The sequence below is a fragment of the Muntiacus reevesi genome, chromosome 13, assembly GCF_963930625.1.
Source record: "Muntiacus reevesi chromosome 13, mMunRee1.1, whole genome shotgun sequence".
Lineage (NCBI taxonomy): Eukaryota > Metazoa > Chordata > Mammalia > Artiodactyla > Cervidae > Muntiacus > Muntiacus reevesi.
The window spans coordinates 6,228,600-6,247,426 of NC_089261.1; the positions used below are offsets into that span (position 1 = coordinate 6,228,600).

Below are 18,827 nucleotides of genomic sequence, written 5' to 3' on the forward strand. Positions count from 1 at the left end.
GATCAGATCCAGGAGCTAATGCTGGCTTTCAGTGAAACCTCAACCTCAGTGGGTAGCTAGTGGTGGAGCATTCAATTAATAAGACAGCCCAGCTTTTTCATTCCCCCAAGAAATCACAGCTCCTCACTGGTGAATGTGGAAGCATTTATCAGGGAAGACTAAGAACAGGAGGATTAATGTCACCAGCAGCCCTATTTTTAGGCAACTGTTGTTCACTAGCTAATAAAGTGATAACTGTTCAGTCCTAACGAGTTCTTTCTCGATATGATTTAATAATTGTGACCCTTTGTTGTGGTCCAGTTAAAGAGACTGAAATGGTGATGGCAACTCTTATCACAGTATATCAATGAAGTCTCATGCTTGAAATTTCTGAGTTTAGCAAAACCCATTTTTAACCAGTTCATTTGTTAATCTGTTTCAGAAATAAAAATTCCCTTTGATTAAATCAGGATTAAATGTTCAGACTTTAACAGCCTCACTAAGTACAGAACCACTAATTAGCTGTTAGGGCCATATTTTTTGCATAATAAAATGCTGATGGTTTTACCATGTTGGAGACACACCAGATCCAATTAGAGTTTATTGACTGGGGAAGTGCATCTTATAATTGGGAATCTTGAAGAATGGGCTTCTTGGATATCTGTAAGCCAGTTTCAAAAAGTTCAACTGCCAAGGTGAACTAACAAGCTTTTCTTGATTACCTCTCTGTCCCTTTAATTTAAAAAATGATTGCTGGATGACAGCTCTGAGGTACTTCTTGGGTTCTGATTACATTCTGAGAATGCCTATACATTCCATGCCTCAGCAGGATTACTCTTTGTAATTTTCCCCTTAATCCCACATTTCCATAGGCTTCCCATAAAGAACATTCTTGCCTCTGACCTTTATATGCTAACGGTTTTGAGTTGTGATGTCTGTGGTGACTTGGTGAGTGTCAGACACAGTGGGCTGAATCTCTGTATCCCAGTCCCCGGCGGGCCCTGGTGCTCAGGAGGATACAGCTGATGATGGAGGCATCGAGCACGTTCTCTCTCTCCGTGGTGGTTATGTTTTGGGGACATGATTTGACAGGTGGCATATCCAAATCCCTGTAATAACGAGTCATGTATAATGAAGCTCCTATTGTTTCTCTTTCCGTTTCTCTTTGCTCTTAATTAGACTCTGAAGCTTTCACTGGGGCTTTAATCCAATCAGAGAGGACCAGCATTTTCTAGGGCTGACACACCTCATTACCATTTGAGAATATGTCCTGTGTTTATTGCCAGAAAACTACTGCAGACCGCCTCGGTTTCATACAGCCATCAGTTTTTGCTCCTTTAATCCATTAATGACCATTGACCAGTTGGTCTTAAAGATGGTTTAAAATGTTTTTATCTGGCCTTAATGCTGCGTATTTATTTTGCTTTGCTTTTGTGAAAGGTCTATATTTGGCTAGCTACAGTTTTTGTCAGGAGTTCAGCTTCTGGGGAGAATATACCTTTGGCATGCGCACGCACCATTCCTCAGAGGGAACTTTCCCTGGTTACTGCTTCTGAGATGCATCTGTTTTAAGATATGTGAACTAGCCATCAGTCCCGGAGCTTCTGAATATATATCATCAAAAGCAAAAGTCCTGTCTTGAATTCCTTGTTTTCATGCGCCAAACCTGATAGTGAAAATTGTAAAAATGGTACTGATTAGAATTCTGAAAGACCTAGGATTTTAGGCTTTCTTCCCATGGTTTGGAGGACAGCACGCTTGTCATCTTTGACCTCCTGGTCACGTAGCTTTGACCTTGTTGCCCCTTGCCCTCCACCTTCCCTTCCCCTTATACCCCTGTCAGATGTAATGTTGGTTGTGCTTGTCTTATTTCAGGAATTCTGAAGTTTCATGAACACTACCTGGGAGACACCACGGTAGAAAACTCCAGTGACTTCCAGACAGGCAGCAGCACAGCCCTTCCATCAGCCGCGAGCTCGGCCCTGGAGCAGCACGTTGCCAGCGTGCGGGAGGCCCTGGGTGTGGACTCCTGCTACTCGAGGTAAGGAGGGCGGCGCTCCTGGGCCTGCCTTCAGGTACGGGGGTTTCCGTTTGTCTCCTCCTTTACAAACATCTTACTTGCAGAAATCTTCTGAAATCCACACACTTGTGCTCAGTCTCTTCACAGTTGCTATAGCAGAAGCAAATATGTGTCTCTGGGGTACAAACCCCTTAGCAGATTGTCTTTATTCTTTTCAGTAATTTCCTTTCAGACAGGGAAGGGCCTCATCAGACATGCCCATTTTCTAAGATGGGTTTGTAGAATGTTTAAACATAAACATGACTTTGAATTTAACATATTAGCTAATTAAAATTGAGATGCTTCTTTGGTTATAAACAGATTCATAATGAGTTTGTACTACAACTGAACGCCTGTTTGAGAATTTATCACCAGTGGCAGGATCTGTGCATTGGGAGGCTGAGGTGAAGGAAATTGAACTTCCAATATCAAGGATAGGGAAGAAAAGTGCTGTTTTTTGCAAATATTGTAGAAGTTATATACTCAAGGAAATGTTTAATCATAATTGACTATTTTATATATAGAAATATATGTATATATAAAAATATATATTTTATATATAGAAAGTAATTTCCATAAGGACCCTGTTTCTGGGAAGATGGAAGGAAGAGAGTCCCTGAGAGCTGGGTCATAGCCAGATTTCCCAGACATCTCAGTCCTCCTGTGATTAACAAATGTTGAGAAGATCTGTGTCAGAGAATCTGCTGTGTGAGCTGGTGTCAGGTCCCTGGGACATCTGCTTTCCTCTTGAATGATTTTATTTGTAATCATGAAAATCCTAAGATGTGGCAGTGATTTCTTTAGAGATAGGTGCTTAACTCAAACTCCCGAGTGTATGGTAGTCATTGCCAGCAGCTGGATTGATCTTTGGGTATTTATCAAGTCTGAGATGAGCTCTTAGACAGAAAATAACCATTGGAAAATGAACTGTCAAGGCCGGAAGGGGCCCTGGTGGTCATCAAGGCCAACTCATTATTTGACGGAAGCCGGCACAGAATGGGACTTGCTGACAGTGAGTTAGTGTCAGGGCTAGGATCAAAACAATCTCGATCTCAGCCATACTCCCAGGCCAGTACTGGTTCTGTTTTTAATTATCAAAATTAATATCATACTTGAGACAATAGCAGAAGCATGTAAAAATGTCATCTGTAGCTTCTGTGTGTGGGAAGCACAAGCCACACACACACACTGTCGCTCAGTTTCTCCCCCGGCTGCCCTGCATCCTGGAGCATCCCTGTCCTTAACGCACATGGGTTGGTGACCACAGGGGCTTCGAAGAGTGGGAACCCCTCGAACTTAGATGTAAGGCTACTCCCCAGATTCAACTATAAATGACCGTAAAATAGATTAGGCCGGGGTACACAGAGCTGTTTCAGCAGACAGGTGCTTAGACCAGTCTGATTAACCTGTAACCCAATCAAAGAGGTATTGCATATCCAAAGCAAATGTGAGAAGGGAAGGGTTGGTCAGCAGTAAAAATACAGAAAAGGGACCATAAGTAGGGCAGACTTCGGCCGTGCCCATTTCTAATCTTGTGCAAAGGGAGAGAGAATCTTGTCAAAAGGACTCTAGGTGCCGTCTGAAGGCTGTTCTCGTCGTAGTGGACAGGCAGTCATTATGCGCTCCTCCTCCCCGCCCTTCCACACTTATTTGAGTGCCTACTACCTGCTGCATCCACTGGAGATCAGGCAGAGTGGTCAAGGTGGCAGGCATAGCTCCTGCTCTGAGGGAAATGAAAAAAAAAAAAATAGAGCAGATATGGTCTTTTAATGAAAATTGCTGTAAGTACTTAAAATTGCAGGGAGTAGTGAAAATGTGTAAGCAGTGGGGAAACCCACACTGGGAGTTGCAGGGGTTCTTGAGGAAGGTGTGTTTGAGCTGAGCGCAGAAGGATGACGAGAAATAAACTAGATGAAGGCCACCGCAGGCAGGATGCACAGGGTCTGCAGTGACCCTCAGTGGAGAGACCTCTCAGGTGGTCCTGCCTCCCTGATGTTTTTTGTCAGACTTTCTGATTATCATTTGGCTTCTCATGACATCTACTCGCAGATATAAAGTGTACATAACAAACTGGCATTCTGATTTGTATAACTCTATGACCTTGGTTGGTGGAAGCGAGCTCCATGAGGCCAAGATTCTTCGAGCACATTCATAGCATGAGCTTTTCAAGCTTGTAGGGCCGCACTGCGGAGCTTGAGCTGAGACGAGGTCATGAAGGGGCCCGGGTGTGCAGCACCTGCCGTCGGAACCCCTACACGTGCAGAGGTGGCTTCTGTGTGCGCCGCCCTTGCCGCAGCCAGGACATCGCAGTCCACGCCAGCCACTGAGAGGACTCAGCCTGTGTGAACGTACAGCCTTCTCTTGATCTCAGTTTTCTTGGACCTAGGTTGAAATTCATCCTGAGAAGGAGGGGGTTACCCTTTGACTTCCCAGCACCCCCTTGTTGGACACCATAGTTTAACTCCAAATGCTTGTGCCTGAGCAGTTCTTTTACAAGAAACTGGAGGGTGACTGAGTTTGTTTCCTGGTGCCTTTTGATTTAGAAGGATGACTTTGGGGTTATAGTTCAGCCCTTCGTCAATGGCAGGGAGAGAGGAAAGCACTGTAACTTGCTTCTGTTCCCCACATTAACCTTTTCCCCTCTGCCCAGGACAGAAAGCTCACTCCTCAGGGTGCATCCTCAGGGGTCTCTAGGATGTTGGCTGGCTTGATGCTCAGCATGAATCTGGGGGGCTGCCCTCAGTAGCTTCGATCCCAGGTTGAACATCCAGACGTGAAGGTCTTTCCTGTTGCTTTGAACTAGTCTTATTAGAAATTTGTTCATCTTTTGTGACCTCAAACTCAGGTTCTTAATTATGATATTAAAATTGAATGCTTTGTTGGCATGGTTTGAATTTACTAAAATGGAGTTTTTGTGAGACTGGTTTTTGCCTCACAGTTTCAAGAAAAGATTTCAAGTGACAGATAAATTATTTCTCATCAATAAAATGAGTAAATATTTTTAAAGTGTGAGTACAGTAGACAGTCTCATACCCTAGGAATATAAATTGATTTAGTTGTTCTAAAAATATTGGATTGGCCACAAAGTTTGTCCTTCTACTTTTCCTGTAGGTAGTCTAATCTCCTTTTAGAGCCCTGTTTAAAGCTTGTGCTGTTTCCATCAGGAACATCCAGTCCTTGTAAGTCTAACTCAGGTCTCTGCTATTCTCCATGGTCGTTAACAATAGCACTTATTTCATTCTTCCTTGTTCCACAGTCACCTGGGTTGTGTCTTCCCAATCAGATGGCGATGCCTGGAGAGCAGTTGTGGTGTTCTTCTCTCTGAATTCTCACTGTCTAACACAGTGCCTGGCCCAGAGTGGGACGTCAGTGAATTTGAAATTTAGTCACCAGAAGGTGTGCTGTGAGCAGACTCTCTGCTCATGCTGGACTGGCTCACTGATTCCCTTTTTCCAGTGGATGTAAAGTATACAGTGTGCCCCTAGAAATTGAGTCTCCGCGCCTAGGGGAACACCTTCATTCAATTACCCACAGTCTGGCCATGATATCCTTGTTATTCTGCAGACCATTTTTGCTCTCCTTAATGGCATCTTGCTGCTGAAAGGAAGTACATTGCTACAAAGGAGTTTCTGAAAATGGCTTTAAAATAAAAGAACTGCTTTTATTAAGTGTTTAATAAGAACTTCCAGTCCCTTCCTCCCAGATCAAAAGAGGTGTAGATTGAAACCACTGTACAGAACATGAACCTCCCATAAGGGAGATGTTATGAATTTCAAAGCACATCTTCAGCTTTTAATTCTGATATTTAGCTGGAGCCTCGCTGCTTCCTGGGCACCTGGGACAGTGCAGTGGCACTTTGGGGGTGCTAAGCTGACAGGTTAGAATACGAGCAGGGCCATGTTCAGTGGTAGGTCTGGTCTGTTCTTCCCCAGGGTCTTTAAATAAATTGCAGTTGTGGACTGCCCTTGTAATAGGGTAAATATTCCTTCATTACTGCAAATGAATATGAAATCTTGATATACTATAGCTGCTACTATTTTTTTCTTTTGGTGCTTTTCTGTATTTCTGAATTTTCTATAGTGAAAGTTATTTTTATAGTCAAATGTATTTTCTTATTTCAAAACACTGATTAACTTAGAGTGCACTGGTTCATAAATGCTGATGCCTCTAGCTGCTTCTAGCCTGATAACCAGGGACAAATGTTAACAAGACTGACAATCCCAAGTGCTGGAAGAGATGTGGGTCCACAGGGTATCTTATATGTGGCTTGGGGAAGTAGATTGGGATGACCACATCAGAAAATATTTGTCGTCACCTTCTGAGCCAAGTAGTTGCCTACCCTTTGGCCCAGGCACATAATATAATATATGTGTAATATCCAAGAGAGGATCTTGTACATGAGCGAGAATCTTCAGAGTCGCACTGCAAACAACAGCAAAATTCTGGAAATACAGGCCATCAGTGAGAGAGTGGATGAGTAAATAGTTCTGCAGTTAGTGCCTAAATGGAATATTGGGCAGCAAACAAAAGAGATGAGTCATAGTGAACCTCTTCCTAAATAAGTTAAATAAATTGGAGAAATATTATGTGAAAAAGTAGGTCCCAAAAATACTACCTATAGCATGATATCTTTATTGATAGAGTTAAAACAACTGAAATCAAAATATGCTTCTAGGAATATAGCGATCAGTTCAGTCGCTCAGTAATGTCCGACTCTTTGTGACTCCATGGACTGCAGCATGCCAGGCTTCCCTATCCATCACCAACTCCCAGAACTTGCGCAAACTCGTGTCCATTAAGTTGGTGATGCCACCCAACCATCTCATCCTCTGTTCTCACCTTCTCCTCATGCCGTCAATCTTTCCGAGCATCAGGGTCTTTTCCAATGAGTCAGTTCTTCATATCAGGTGGCCAAAGTATTGGAGCTTCCTTCAGCTTTAGCATCAGTCCTTCCAATGAATATTCAGGACTGATTTCCTATAGGATAGACTGGTTAGATTTCCTTGCAGCCCAAGGGACTCTCAAGAGTCTTCTCCAACACCACAGTTGAAAAGCATTAATTCTTTGGTGCTCAGCCTTCTTTATGGTCCAACTCTCATATCCATACATGACTACTGGGAAAAAAGCCATAGCTTTGACTAGGTGGACCTTTGTCGGCAAAGTAATATCTCTGCTTTTTAATACACTGTCTAGGTTTGTCATAGCTTTTCTTCCAAGGAGCAAGCATCTTTTGGCTTCAGTCACCATCTGCAGTGATTTTGGAGCCCAAGAAAATAAAGTCTGTTACTGTTTCCATTATTCCCCATCTATTTGCCATGAAGTGATGGGACCAGATGCCATGATTTTCGTTTTTTGAATGTTGAGTTTTGTCACTCTCCTCTTTCAGTTTCATCAAGAGGCTCTTTAGTTCCTTTCTGCTATAAGGGTGGTGTTATCTGCATATCTGAGGTTATTGATATTTTCCCCTGCAATCTTCATTCCAACTTGTGCTTCATCCAGCCTGGCATTTCACATGATGTACTCTGCATGTAAGTTAAATAAGCAGGGTGACAGTATACAGCTTTGACCTACTGCTTTCCCTTTTGGAACCAGTCCATTGTTCCATGTCTGGTTCTAACTGTTGCTTCTTGACCTGCATACAGATTTCTCAGGAGGCAGGGAAGGTGGTCTGGTATTCTCATCTCTTGAAGGATTTTCCACAGTTAGTTGTGATCCACACAAAGGCTTTAGTGTAGTCATTGAAGCAAAAGTAGGTATTTTTCTGGAATTCTCTTGCTTTTTCTATGATCCAGCGGAATATAGCTAGAGGCAATACAACTTGTGTGGAATGGACAGGCAGGAAGTGATGACTGTGGGCTTGGGGTTGGGACTTGCCTCAGACTGGGGAGGGGGATGGGCTCTATGGGAGGTAGCAGATGATTAGCTGTAAATTGTTCTCTAGCTGTTTGGGCTGGTGGGTTTATGAGTACTTATGACTTTATTAAAAATTACTGAATAAATATGTGAAAACAGGCTGCTCATGGATCGACAATGAACCAAAGATTATGATTAATTCAGTCCAAAGAGATTCCCACGCCCCATCTCTGCTAAAAGAAGGGGAAAAAACCCAGAGGTTTTTAAACAAGCGAATTGCAAAAGCAAAGTTGCAACTAGGACATATTTAATTGATGAAAACGGATACTTGATAGACTGATTTAAACTACTTATATCTGTCCTTTTAAGCAAGTAACCATGCACTGGTCATTGCTTCATCATTGGCTTATTTAAATTACAGTGAGCCTTTGACAGTTTAGGGCTTCCCTTGTGGCTCTCGTGGTAAAGAGTCCGCCTGCAGTGTGGGAGACCTGGGTTTGATCCCTGAGTTGGGGAGACGCCCTGGAGAAGGGAGAGGCCACCCACTCCAGAATTGTGGCCAGGAGAATTCCATGGACTCTATAGCCTCTTGATGAAAGTGAAAGAGGAGAGTGAAAAAGTTGGCTTAAAGCTCAACAACCCGAAAACGAAGATCATGGCATCTGGTCCCATTACTTCATGGCAAGTAAATGGGGAAACAGTGGAAACAGTGACTGACTTTATCTTGGGGGGCTCCAAAATCACTGCAGATGGTGATTGCAGCCATGAAATAAAAAGACACTTACCCCTTGGAAGGAAAGTTCTGACCAACCTAGACAGCATATTAAAAAGCAGAGACATTACTTTGCCAACAAAAGTCCATCTAGTCAAGGCTATGGTTTTTCCAGTGGTCATGTATGGATGTGAGAGTTGGACTATAAAGAAAGGTGAGCACTGAAGAATTGATGCTTTTGAACTGTGGTGTTGGAGAAGACTCTTGAGAGTCCCTTGGACTGCAAGGAGATCCAACCAGTCCATCCTAAAGGAGATCAGTCCCGGGTGTACATTGGAAGGACTGATGTTGAAGCTGAAACTCCAATACTTTGGCCACCTCATGCGAAGAGATGACTCATTTAAAAAGACCCTGATGTTGGAAAAGATTGAAGGCAGGAGGAGAAGGGGACAACAGAGGATGAGATGGTTGGATGGCATCACTGACTCAATGGACATGAGTCTGGGTAGGCTCTGGGAGTTGGTGATGGACAGGAAGGCCTGGCGTGCTGTGGTTCATGGGGTCACAAAGAGTTGGACACGACTGAGCGACTTTCACTTTGAAAGTTTAAAGCTATCTTCATGATATTTTCTAATTCTGACAAATTGCTGCTCAAGGCTGACTTCCCAATTAATCCAGACTAGTAAGGTTTTATTTTGCAAATCAAATGTTTTTTCTTATCCCAAATTTTTTCCCAGAATTCTATGAAGTAAAAGTGGATATAATATTTGGGGGCATTTATTTTACCCCTTAAAGAGTTTCCAACTTCATTCTAAATTAGGTCAGTGCCATTTTGAAAATATTTTATGAGCATGTAACCCAGTTTGTGCCAGAGCTGGTCCTGAGCTTGGAAATACAGGAGTAATACCTTGGAAATACCAGGAATAATAGCCGGAATTCTTGGCCTTACAGTACCTGCCAGTGTGGAGCATGCAGCAAATGTGTAAATTGTTAATTCATCATATGTGAAATGCTGTGGTAAAGGTCCAAACCAGAAAAAGACCATGCCTCAGTTTGCCCCCCAGGGTCAAGGCAGTGGTTCAGAAGGTTTCCTCAGAGGTGACATTTGAGCTGGGCCCTGAAGCATGAGGTGGAGAGGTCATTCTTAGCGGAAGAAGTCCCTTACCCGCAGGGCCTGGAGGAAGGGAAGGGCCCAGGCCTTCAGCTGGTGAGTGGTCACTGCAAGAGGTGGACCCCTGTCCTGTGCTGCAGGAAATGTCGTCCCTACGTCCCAGTGCTCAGCTGCTGCCTTCAGAGGCTTGCCTCTTTCCTGTGAGATCTGAAGTCAAGCTCCCTTTCTGATAGGGTAGGCTTGCCTAGCTGAATCTCTTATGTCCTGTCTTCTCGTGAAAAGGCTCCTTCCAAAGGGCAGGATTTATCTCTGAGGTGACTCACACAGGCTCAGCTACATCTGAGGAGAAAAAGTAAAATAAAAACAACATGATGCCAGGTTAGGGATTAGAGCACTCGAAGAGACACAGCTGTAGAAATGAGTGGAACATGCTGTAGATTCTGGTCTTACGCCCCAGATTCCTGAATTTGGATTCCTTCCAGAAGGCTGAATACAGAATGAGTACAGAAGGCTCTGATAAGCTTCTTAGTGTAAGTCAGCAGCTTAGCAAGAAGGATAAGTGTAGTTGGTCTTTTTGTGTGACCTTTGAAATAGCCTAAATTGAATCTCCTCTTGTATTTCTCATGTACTTTTTAAAGAGCAGAATTCTTGAAATTGCTCGACATGGGTTTTCCCATTATTCATAGGAGGCATAATCTGGTGAATAGTAGAATCAGCCTAAGGACAAAAAGGTGACAACAGTGATGCAAGGCACGCCATTTGTGCCAGTCATTGAGCCCACGTGGGGTCCCCAGGCCTGGAGCTGTGAAAGGCCCGGACTTCCCTGGACCAGGGGCCGACATGTCTGTACCGGGGCCACAGGGCACAGGCTATTCTGGTAGGTGTCCTGGGGCCCTGCCCGGGGCAGTGCTAGACACCGGACACTTCTTTTATGTCTCATCCCAGATCCTTTGTTCATGGTGCCAAATCTTGGAGTGGCATTTCTATTAGAACAAGGGCTGGAGGAAAGGGGCGAGGCAAATCCACTGACCAGTCCAGTCAGTGCTTCCCTCTCAGGCCCACATCATCCTTGGCTGGCTGTTGCCATAACCAATTTTGTAAAAATTCTTTGAATTAATCAGATCTCAAGATCTTTGACTTTGTATATCCTGCCCTTTGCCCCAGTGAAATTCCCTGGTCTTTTCTTTCTGATTGATTCTGTGCAGCTTTATCTAACAATTAATATTTAAGACATTTAATATATAACTCTTGACTTATCTTGCTTTGGGAAAGTAACCTCAGTGTAGCCACTAAGCTCCTCTTTGGAATGGCTAAAATAGGTATTGTTTTCATCTCATTTGTACTTTTACGGTTTGGGCACGGTGGTGAGGAGGCCCTGAAGAGGTGCCGTCCTTAGAGGAGCACACGTTCCTGTGTCAGACCACAGTTCACACTGTGCTGGTAGTGCATGGAGCACCTCACAATTTCAGAGACGAGTACCACAGACATGCATTCCTTGCTCTGGGTCTGTGGGTCCACTGGGGTGGTTCTGCTTTAGCCAGCCTGTTGGGCTTAGGTCTCTGTGTCTCATTTTTTCTGTGACTAGACAGCACTCTTCTCAGAGCAGAAGCCAGGATCACAGGAGGCCAAGCAAAACCATCAGGCTCACCGCTTGCTCACATCCCATTGGCTAAAGCAAGACATGTATGCAGTGGGACACGGACAGGACAGAAGTCTCTGCTGCATGATCGCGTGCTGAGCAGGAGCTCAGGCTCCCACCTGCAGCCCCCCTGCAGACGGGCGGAGACGTGATGATCTTTGTTCAGGCTTCCTTCTGCTCCCTTCAGTGTCTGACGTGGACCACCTTCTGCTTCTCTCTCTCCCCCTCAACGCAGCACATACCCTGGTGTGAGCCTAGCTCTGCAAGCCCTCATCCGTCTCCTCTGACTGCTTCTCATCTTCCTCTTGCTCTGAAACTCCGGGTGTTTTCCCCATGCTCACATCTGGTTATTGGGCTTTCCCTTGGAAAGGTCGTCTTCCTCAGGGACACAGATGTGCATGCTTGCCCAGTGTCTCCCTTGATTTCTAGGCTTGACCTTCCCCTTGTATGCAAGCAGGTCCTGTAGAAATGACCTCAGGCTTCCCACATCCAAAGTCAAACCTCTTCTCAGGTGGTACCCAATCAGGTTCACCAGTATTTCCGGTTTTCCCACCCTGGGCCGACTCGTATAAGAATACGTCGGGTGACCAGCCTGGCCTCCCTGCCTCCTGCCTCCTTCTCCTGCTTCCGTTCCCTTGGCCCCCTGCTGCCTGAGGAGTTTCCCCAAAGCTGCACTGTCATCTGACGGCTCCCATACACATCATAACCACAGAGAATGCTGGTGGCCGAGGGGCACCTGGGGTGATTGGGTCAGCAGGCCCCATTGTTCCATATGGCTTGTCTCATGCCAGTGCCTGGAGTCAGCCCTCTGTTCCAACAGGGGTCAGGTTCCCCCCACCCCCCGCCACCACCTCCACATCCTGCACATTCTCCTGTGTTTGCGTTTACTTTCTTCTTCTGCCAGCATGGGATCCCCTGGAGTCCTAACCCCTGGGGCATTGCTTTTCCTGGAAGTCTTAAGCACACATTGAAGGCAGGATTTGCTTACACAGGTGGATAGAAGTCAGAGTGGAGCAGGGGGTATTAAGGAGAGAGGACAAAGTAGGGATACCTGCTGGGAGCTGACCACCCATGCTTTCCCCCCTTCTTTACCTACCAACCCAGAGTTAGAAAAGTCTGGGCATGTGGGACATGGAAGTCTGATGTATACTCATTGGGTAACTAAAATTAAATAGGACAGACTGGCTCAGTCCCAAGAGTATTGTCCCTGAATGGCTGGACAGTCACCAGCTCTAGTGATTGTGTCTTATCTCTGCAGTCCCAGCTCCTAACAGTGCCTGGTACCTAAGAGGCCCTCAGTGAGTGTTCACTGATGAGTGGATGAGGAAAGAGGGGAGAGAACTACTGGGGGCTAGAAGGACTCCTTCCCTTGACCATGAGGTCAGTATGGCATCATTGATATGGCAGAGCATGACACAGGTGGGAACATGTTTCATAGTTATTTCCCATATTGCTCTAGTCTTTTCTTCCCACTTCCGCCCCCATGAAGTACCATGAAAGAACAATTTTCAACACTCAAAGAGGTGGACTTGGATCAGATAATTAGTGCAGACCTTGAACTTACATCCACATTACAAAACTTGGCCCCTAGGCCAGCACATGAAACTCCTCTGAGTGTAGTAACACATTAAACTCGCTAAGGCTTCAAAAGTAACGAGATGTTCTTTCCTGGCTTTTGATGGACCTATGCTAATACAGTGAGGAGTCACTGCTAATAAGCAGACTAATTAAGGAGAGACTAATAAGGAGAAGCAGAATGACTTAAGGATCTGTCACCTCCAAAAACACACTGTCCGATGGAGACAAAGTTATCATTGTAAATTGTCTTTCTCTATATTCCTATGCATGCTGCTCATCCCCTGTTAATTAGAGACATCAAGAAACAACACTTCATTCTGGCATCCCTTCTAAAAGCATCTTGCTTTTAGGAGGGATGGCATCCCTTCCCATCTCTGAAGTCAGTCCCGTAGCTGTCCCGCCCTCGTCCCCTCCTTGCTTCCACTCCAGGGCCTCCTATGAGCCTGCCGCTGATACTGGCTTCAGTGCTTTTTCTGTGTCCTCATCTCCAGCCTTGCAGGTGGATCAAGCAACAGTGGGTGCTTCCACCTAAAACTGGAAGTTGGATGGACACATGTCATCCATGAAAGGATAGAGCCATGGGGTAGGGATAACTTGCAGATCTGACCGTAAGTTAATATATACATATACTGGTTTAGACCGATGGGGCTGACAGTACATGTGTCACGTATTGATTGTCACCTCAAGATTGGAGACAGCCTCTCTTGAGAAGATTAAATGGAAAGACAGAGTGATACACAACATTGATTTCCTTTCCTTTGACCAGCCACTCCAGACTTGGGTGCCGCATCCCTGCAGAGAATGAAGACATCTCTTTGGGGTTTCTAAAAAACTATTTGTTAGGTCTCAGTTGTTTTAGTGTTGGGTTTTCACTGTTTCCTTCTATCTCAACACCTTGTATGTTTCATTTTTGGGTGTTCTAGTCACAGTATTATTTATTGTATGGAGTTCATTTTGTAGTGTCTCTCTGTCTCACTGGACTAGAAGTCCATTGAGTGTAAGGATTGGGTCTGCGTGGTTTGCCATCAGTACAGTACCTGGAACGTGGTTGACTCTCAGAAAATAGTCATTGAATGACTAAATGAAATGGGCCTAACTTTCTTTCCCCCATACAAACATTGTCAATTCATAGTTACGTTAATGGGCTTCCCTTGTGGCTCAGCAGGTAAAGAATCCCTCTGCAATGTGGGAGAACTGGGTTTGATCCCTGGGTTGGGAAGATCCCCTGGAGAAGGGAAAGGCTACCCACTCCAGTTATGTTAAGTTATATTATTGCTGAAGCTAGGAAAGTTTCCCTTCAATGCTAGAGTTGATCTGGCTACATAAAGGAAAAAAATTTCCAGAGGACACAGATTGAGCAAACGGAATTAATACCAGAGTGAAATGGGGGTGGAGGAGGGGGGAGATGGGAGGAAGTGTATGTGTACCAACTTTCTTTCAATTAAGCGTAAGGTAATGTGTTACTTTTTTTTTTTTTAATCTGCTTCCTCCTACTTTAGTTCAGTGTTGAGTTTTAAGTTCTGGAGAGAAAACTCACCAGAGTTTGTAGTGAATGAGGGTTATGATATTTTTGAATGATGGAAATGGCTAAGTTTAGAAGGATAGAGAATTAGAGATGGGAGAAAGTTACAAAGAGGAAAAAAGCTATTTGTCTAACTTATCTTTGAAAATGAGTCAAATAGGCAAGAGAATCCAGGTTCTGTAAAATACAAGTCATTTCAGTTTCTCATGGCAGGTAGGGTTTTTCAGTATATGTGTACAGCTTTGATTTGATCTTACACTACTAAATAGTATTAACAAACCAAGATATGTAAATTGCCTTCCTGGGGACTCTGTTTAACGCTCATATTTTAACTCTGACTCCCTATTAGAACCTCTCAACTTGCTTCTTTCAGGGAAGAAGAGAGAAATGGCCTTCACAACCCTTACCTTGTGCCACACACAGGCGTCCATACTCACTTACTGTTTGTGATGTCCTCCGAGGTGGAGAAACTGAGTTACTCAAGGAATTGCCAGGGGTTCATAGCTAGTTAAATGGTGGAACTGGATGTGGGCTTTAGAAAAGGTTTCTCAAAAGCAAAGAGTGCTATGCCTTCTGGGGCTCTAGAATTGCCTTTTCAAAGGATTTTGTTTGAGGATGAGAAAAAGACAGAAAATTACTCATTCAGTGCCTTTCCAGACTTTTGCTGTCCCTTTGGAGATTTTAGTACAGTTGTCTCCTCCCCTTCTGGCAGTTTCCACTGAGTCTCCAAGTACTGGGTATTCTCCAGTCTCAGCAGTCAAATGGAGGAAAGAGCAGTGTAGGAAAATATACAAGATGAAAAACTAGAGAAATATTCTGTCACAGGGCAATCTAACACATCATTTAAACAGTCTTACTACGGTGAATTTGAGAGCACGGATCATGGTTTCTCATTGAGAAATAAAAGTCCTTTGGCTTAAAGAATATCTTCAAAAAATAAATCCTTCATTACCCAAGGTATTTCTTGAAATGAAAAGAGTACATATCAAGCCATATCATGAAAGAAATAATTCAGCAGTCCTTGAGAATTTACCTAGTTTCCATTCAAACATTAAAGTGATCGTTTAATCTTACATACAATTCCCTGAACTCTTCCTAAATAATTGCTTTGGTGATTTTAGCTCAACCTTGAAACAGAGTTGAATCTGTTGTATATTTGACTTCATTTGAAAGAAAGAAAATTTATAAGGACACAGAGACTTCAGAGGTTTAAATCTTTTATCCACAGGGACTAGAGGAGAGAAGTAAGTGTGCAAGCCCAGAATGCAATGAGGTATCAGCCCTGACAATAATAATAATAATACCACCTGTTCTATATAGGAGCGTTATATAACGTCTACCAGGCATCTTCACATATATTCATTCCTCAGTTAATCTTTACAGTAACCCTTGGAGATAGGTAAGACAACTGTTAGGATCCCTCTTTTTGGGACAAGGAAGTTGAGCCTCAAAAACTGACTTACCCAAAATCACACAGCTAAAGGATAAAGTGGGAACTTGGACCCAGGCCTCCAGGTTCCCATCTACTGCTCTTTCCAACAGAGCCATTTGTCTCTCTCAAGAGGCAAGTATTTACTGTGGATAAGCTTTTGTTAGATTTGCCAAGGCTCATGCCAAGTCTCTCACTGTAGTAGAAGTTTTCCTGTGTTTGAGACAGATGGGCATTTCCTGGGGTTGGTGTCAGTATTTATAGAGATGGAATTTGAGCTGTAATAATGGAGTTCTGAATTATTCTCTGTGTCACACCAAGCCTTCAGATGAACTAAATTTCAGTCAGTAGTATATAAATAAGCTGATCTACTTAACTTCTATATGGCTTGGGCGTGTGGGTTCCAGAATAAATCTGAAGCTGCTTAAATCAAAGTGGGAAAAGAGACCGGCATCAGGTTATTCTCTGGCAATCTAATGATTAGGACTCTGTATTTCCACTGCAGAGGGGCACAGGTTCGATCCCTGATCTGGTAACTAAGATCCTGCAAGCTGTGTGGCACTGCTAAAAAAGTAATAAATAAATAGGGTGTCACTTAGTGCAACTCTACTCTAGTTAAAAGAACAGCTGTGAAGGGTTTGCAATATAGTGTGGACGATGTTAGAAGCATTTTTCTGAATAAGTTAGCCTTTCAAATAGAGTTTGAGATTTTTAAATTCACTTATTCATTCAGCAGCTATTTGCTTAATATCCCCCCATAAGGCCAGTTACTATACTGGGCCCCAAGAAAAGACATGGTTCCTGTCCTTAGGCATTCACAGGCCAGTAGGTATGTGGGTGTCATGAGTAAAGACACTCGAAAGCACAGATAAAAGTTTCACAGAGGTCTAGCATTCATCTTACCTATCCCTAAGTTTTCAGATCTTTTATTTTCTTCAAGTTGGAATTTTCAGTATTTCATATTACAATAGATAATGCAATCACATGAGAGGTCCAGTTATTGAGACATTTATTCAGCAAATATTTGTTGCATGTGTACTATGTGTCTGGTTGTCTGCTGGGTACTGGGGTTGCAGAGATGAAACCAACAGCTTTGTTGTGGTAAGGAGCTCTCAGTCTAAAAGGAGAAAGATAAAAAACAAATGTGTTCTGTTTGGATTTGTTGCTTATAGCTGCATGACCTTTGGTAGACTATTTAATCTCATGGGGTTTTTATAACAATACAATGATAATACCTGAAAAACAGTAGGAGAGAGCTGGGCACATTAGAAGCCTTCATGCAGTTGCTGCTGTCACTGATGAGGAAAGTGGGAGAGGCACACAGAGGTCACAGGGGCACTTGTTCCTTCAAGAGGGTTTAGTCAGGAGAGGCTTCCTGGAGGAGGAGGTGCAGTGAGTTTTTGCCAGGCCTGCAAGGCAGGGTGAACCCTGTTTGGAGTGTGCAGCACAAGCTGAGGCTTGGAATGTGGGGCAGCTGCCAGCAGAGGGGAAAGGTAGGGAGGGCAGCACAGTTGGAATGTCGAGTATGGGGAGAACTTTGACCCGAACACCCCTAGAAACAGGCTGGAAAGCTGCGAAGGCATCAGATGCTGTGTGGCCGTGGCTGGTGGTGTCACCCCACAGCCAGGGCGGGAAGTTTGCATTTGAGAAAGATGCACCATCCCACTTGTCCAAGGAGAACTCAAGATCATTTTGCCCTGTGCTCTCTTAGGCTCTTGGGTTAAATATTCTACATGGTCTGTTATTTTAGGAGTAAAGGGAACCGTTTAAAAGCCTGCTGGACAGTTAAGTCATGTTGAGCATATGCCTTCAACCAAGAAATACTGTACATAGAAGGGAGGAGGCTCACTTTCCAGTTCTAGAGAAAACCAGAAAATTAATATTCTGATTTGGTCCAGCAAATGTTGTAAGAACAAGTCAAGTATAAAATATGTGCATTTCCTAGTAATGTCTTTGTGTTGGCAGAAAATTACCTAGCCGGGATAAACGCTCAGGGAACAAGCAGGGTTTAAGTTGTGTGTAGTCCAAACCAAAATCCCTTCTGTCTAAACTCAGGGCCGGGGCCTGACTCCATGACAGCCTGCAATATGAAATGGCACCGAATGCTCTTCTTACCCTATTCTTTATTAGAAATTGAATATTTTTGTCATGGTATCAATAAAAATAAATAAAAAAACAGTAGGAAGAAGTCGTCTCCTTTTTCTGAAGAGCCAGCGAGGCTGGGAGGCTTGAGCTGTCTTTACCTGTAGCACAGCTGTCACAGGAGCTTACTGGCCCTCAGTGTAACCAGAGAAAACATGTTTTCTTAAATTGTTTTGGCCTTATAGGGTGTTTTCTTAAATGAAAAATGATCACAGTTAGCATGCCTGACCCCTGTTGGCCTGATCATTTTATGAAGAAGAATAATGTTATACGGCAGAGAAGTCTGGAAAGAATGTCAGCTCGCTTCGGTCACAGATTCTCAGTGACCTCGGAGCATACGCTAAGTCAGTGGAAGGCTAAGTACGTAGATTGTGAGCTGTGGCAGAGGAACCAGTACTTTCTTCGGCATCCACGGGTTTTCACTTCCTTCTTTGGAAGAATCTCGTCTTGGTGGGAAGCATAATTACCCTTGCATATGCCACTTTGGGAAGAGAACGTGTGTCCATAATCACTGAAAGGAAATACCCAGTGTGGTCAGAGTCCATCCTGCCTGGCCCCGTGAGGTTTAGCAGCTGCTGCCAAGTTGCCGCGCGAGGGGGGTGGCCTGGCTGGAATACCAGAGGCGTTGCTGGTTTCGGATGCGATAGAGAAGGCCACACATTCCTGTGTGTAATGTACCAAAGTGACGCACTGATAGCTCTCCTTAAATGTGTCTCCTGTCCGTCCACCGTTTGCATTCCTACTTTAGTTTCTCAGCAAGTAGTATTTGTAATTGATATGAACCGCAAGGGTTCAAAGAGACA

The 18,827-nt window shown here is 44.0% G+C and overlaps 1 protein-coding gene across 4 annotated transcripts in view; it reads left to right on the forward strand.

Moving 5' to 3' along the window:
* The window catches only part of TTC28 (tetratricopeptide repeat domain 28), a 599,164-nt gene that overhangs the window by 515,454 nt on the left and 64,883 nt on the right, over nucleotides 1-18,827 (forward strand). For all 4 annotated transcript variants that reach the window (XM_065904566.1, XM_065904567.1, XM_065904568.1 and 1 more), the window contains one exon: nucleotides 1,855-2,020. In XM_065904566.1, the coding sequence (XP_065760638.1) occupies nucleotides 1,855-2,020 (166 nt within the window). The remainder of the gene's footprint in view (nucleotides 1-1,854; nucleotides 2,021-18,827) is intronic.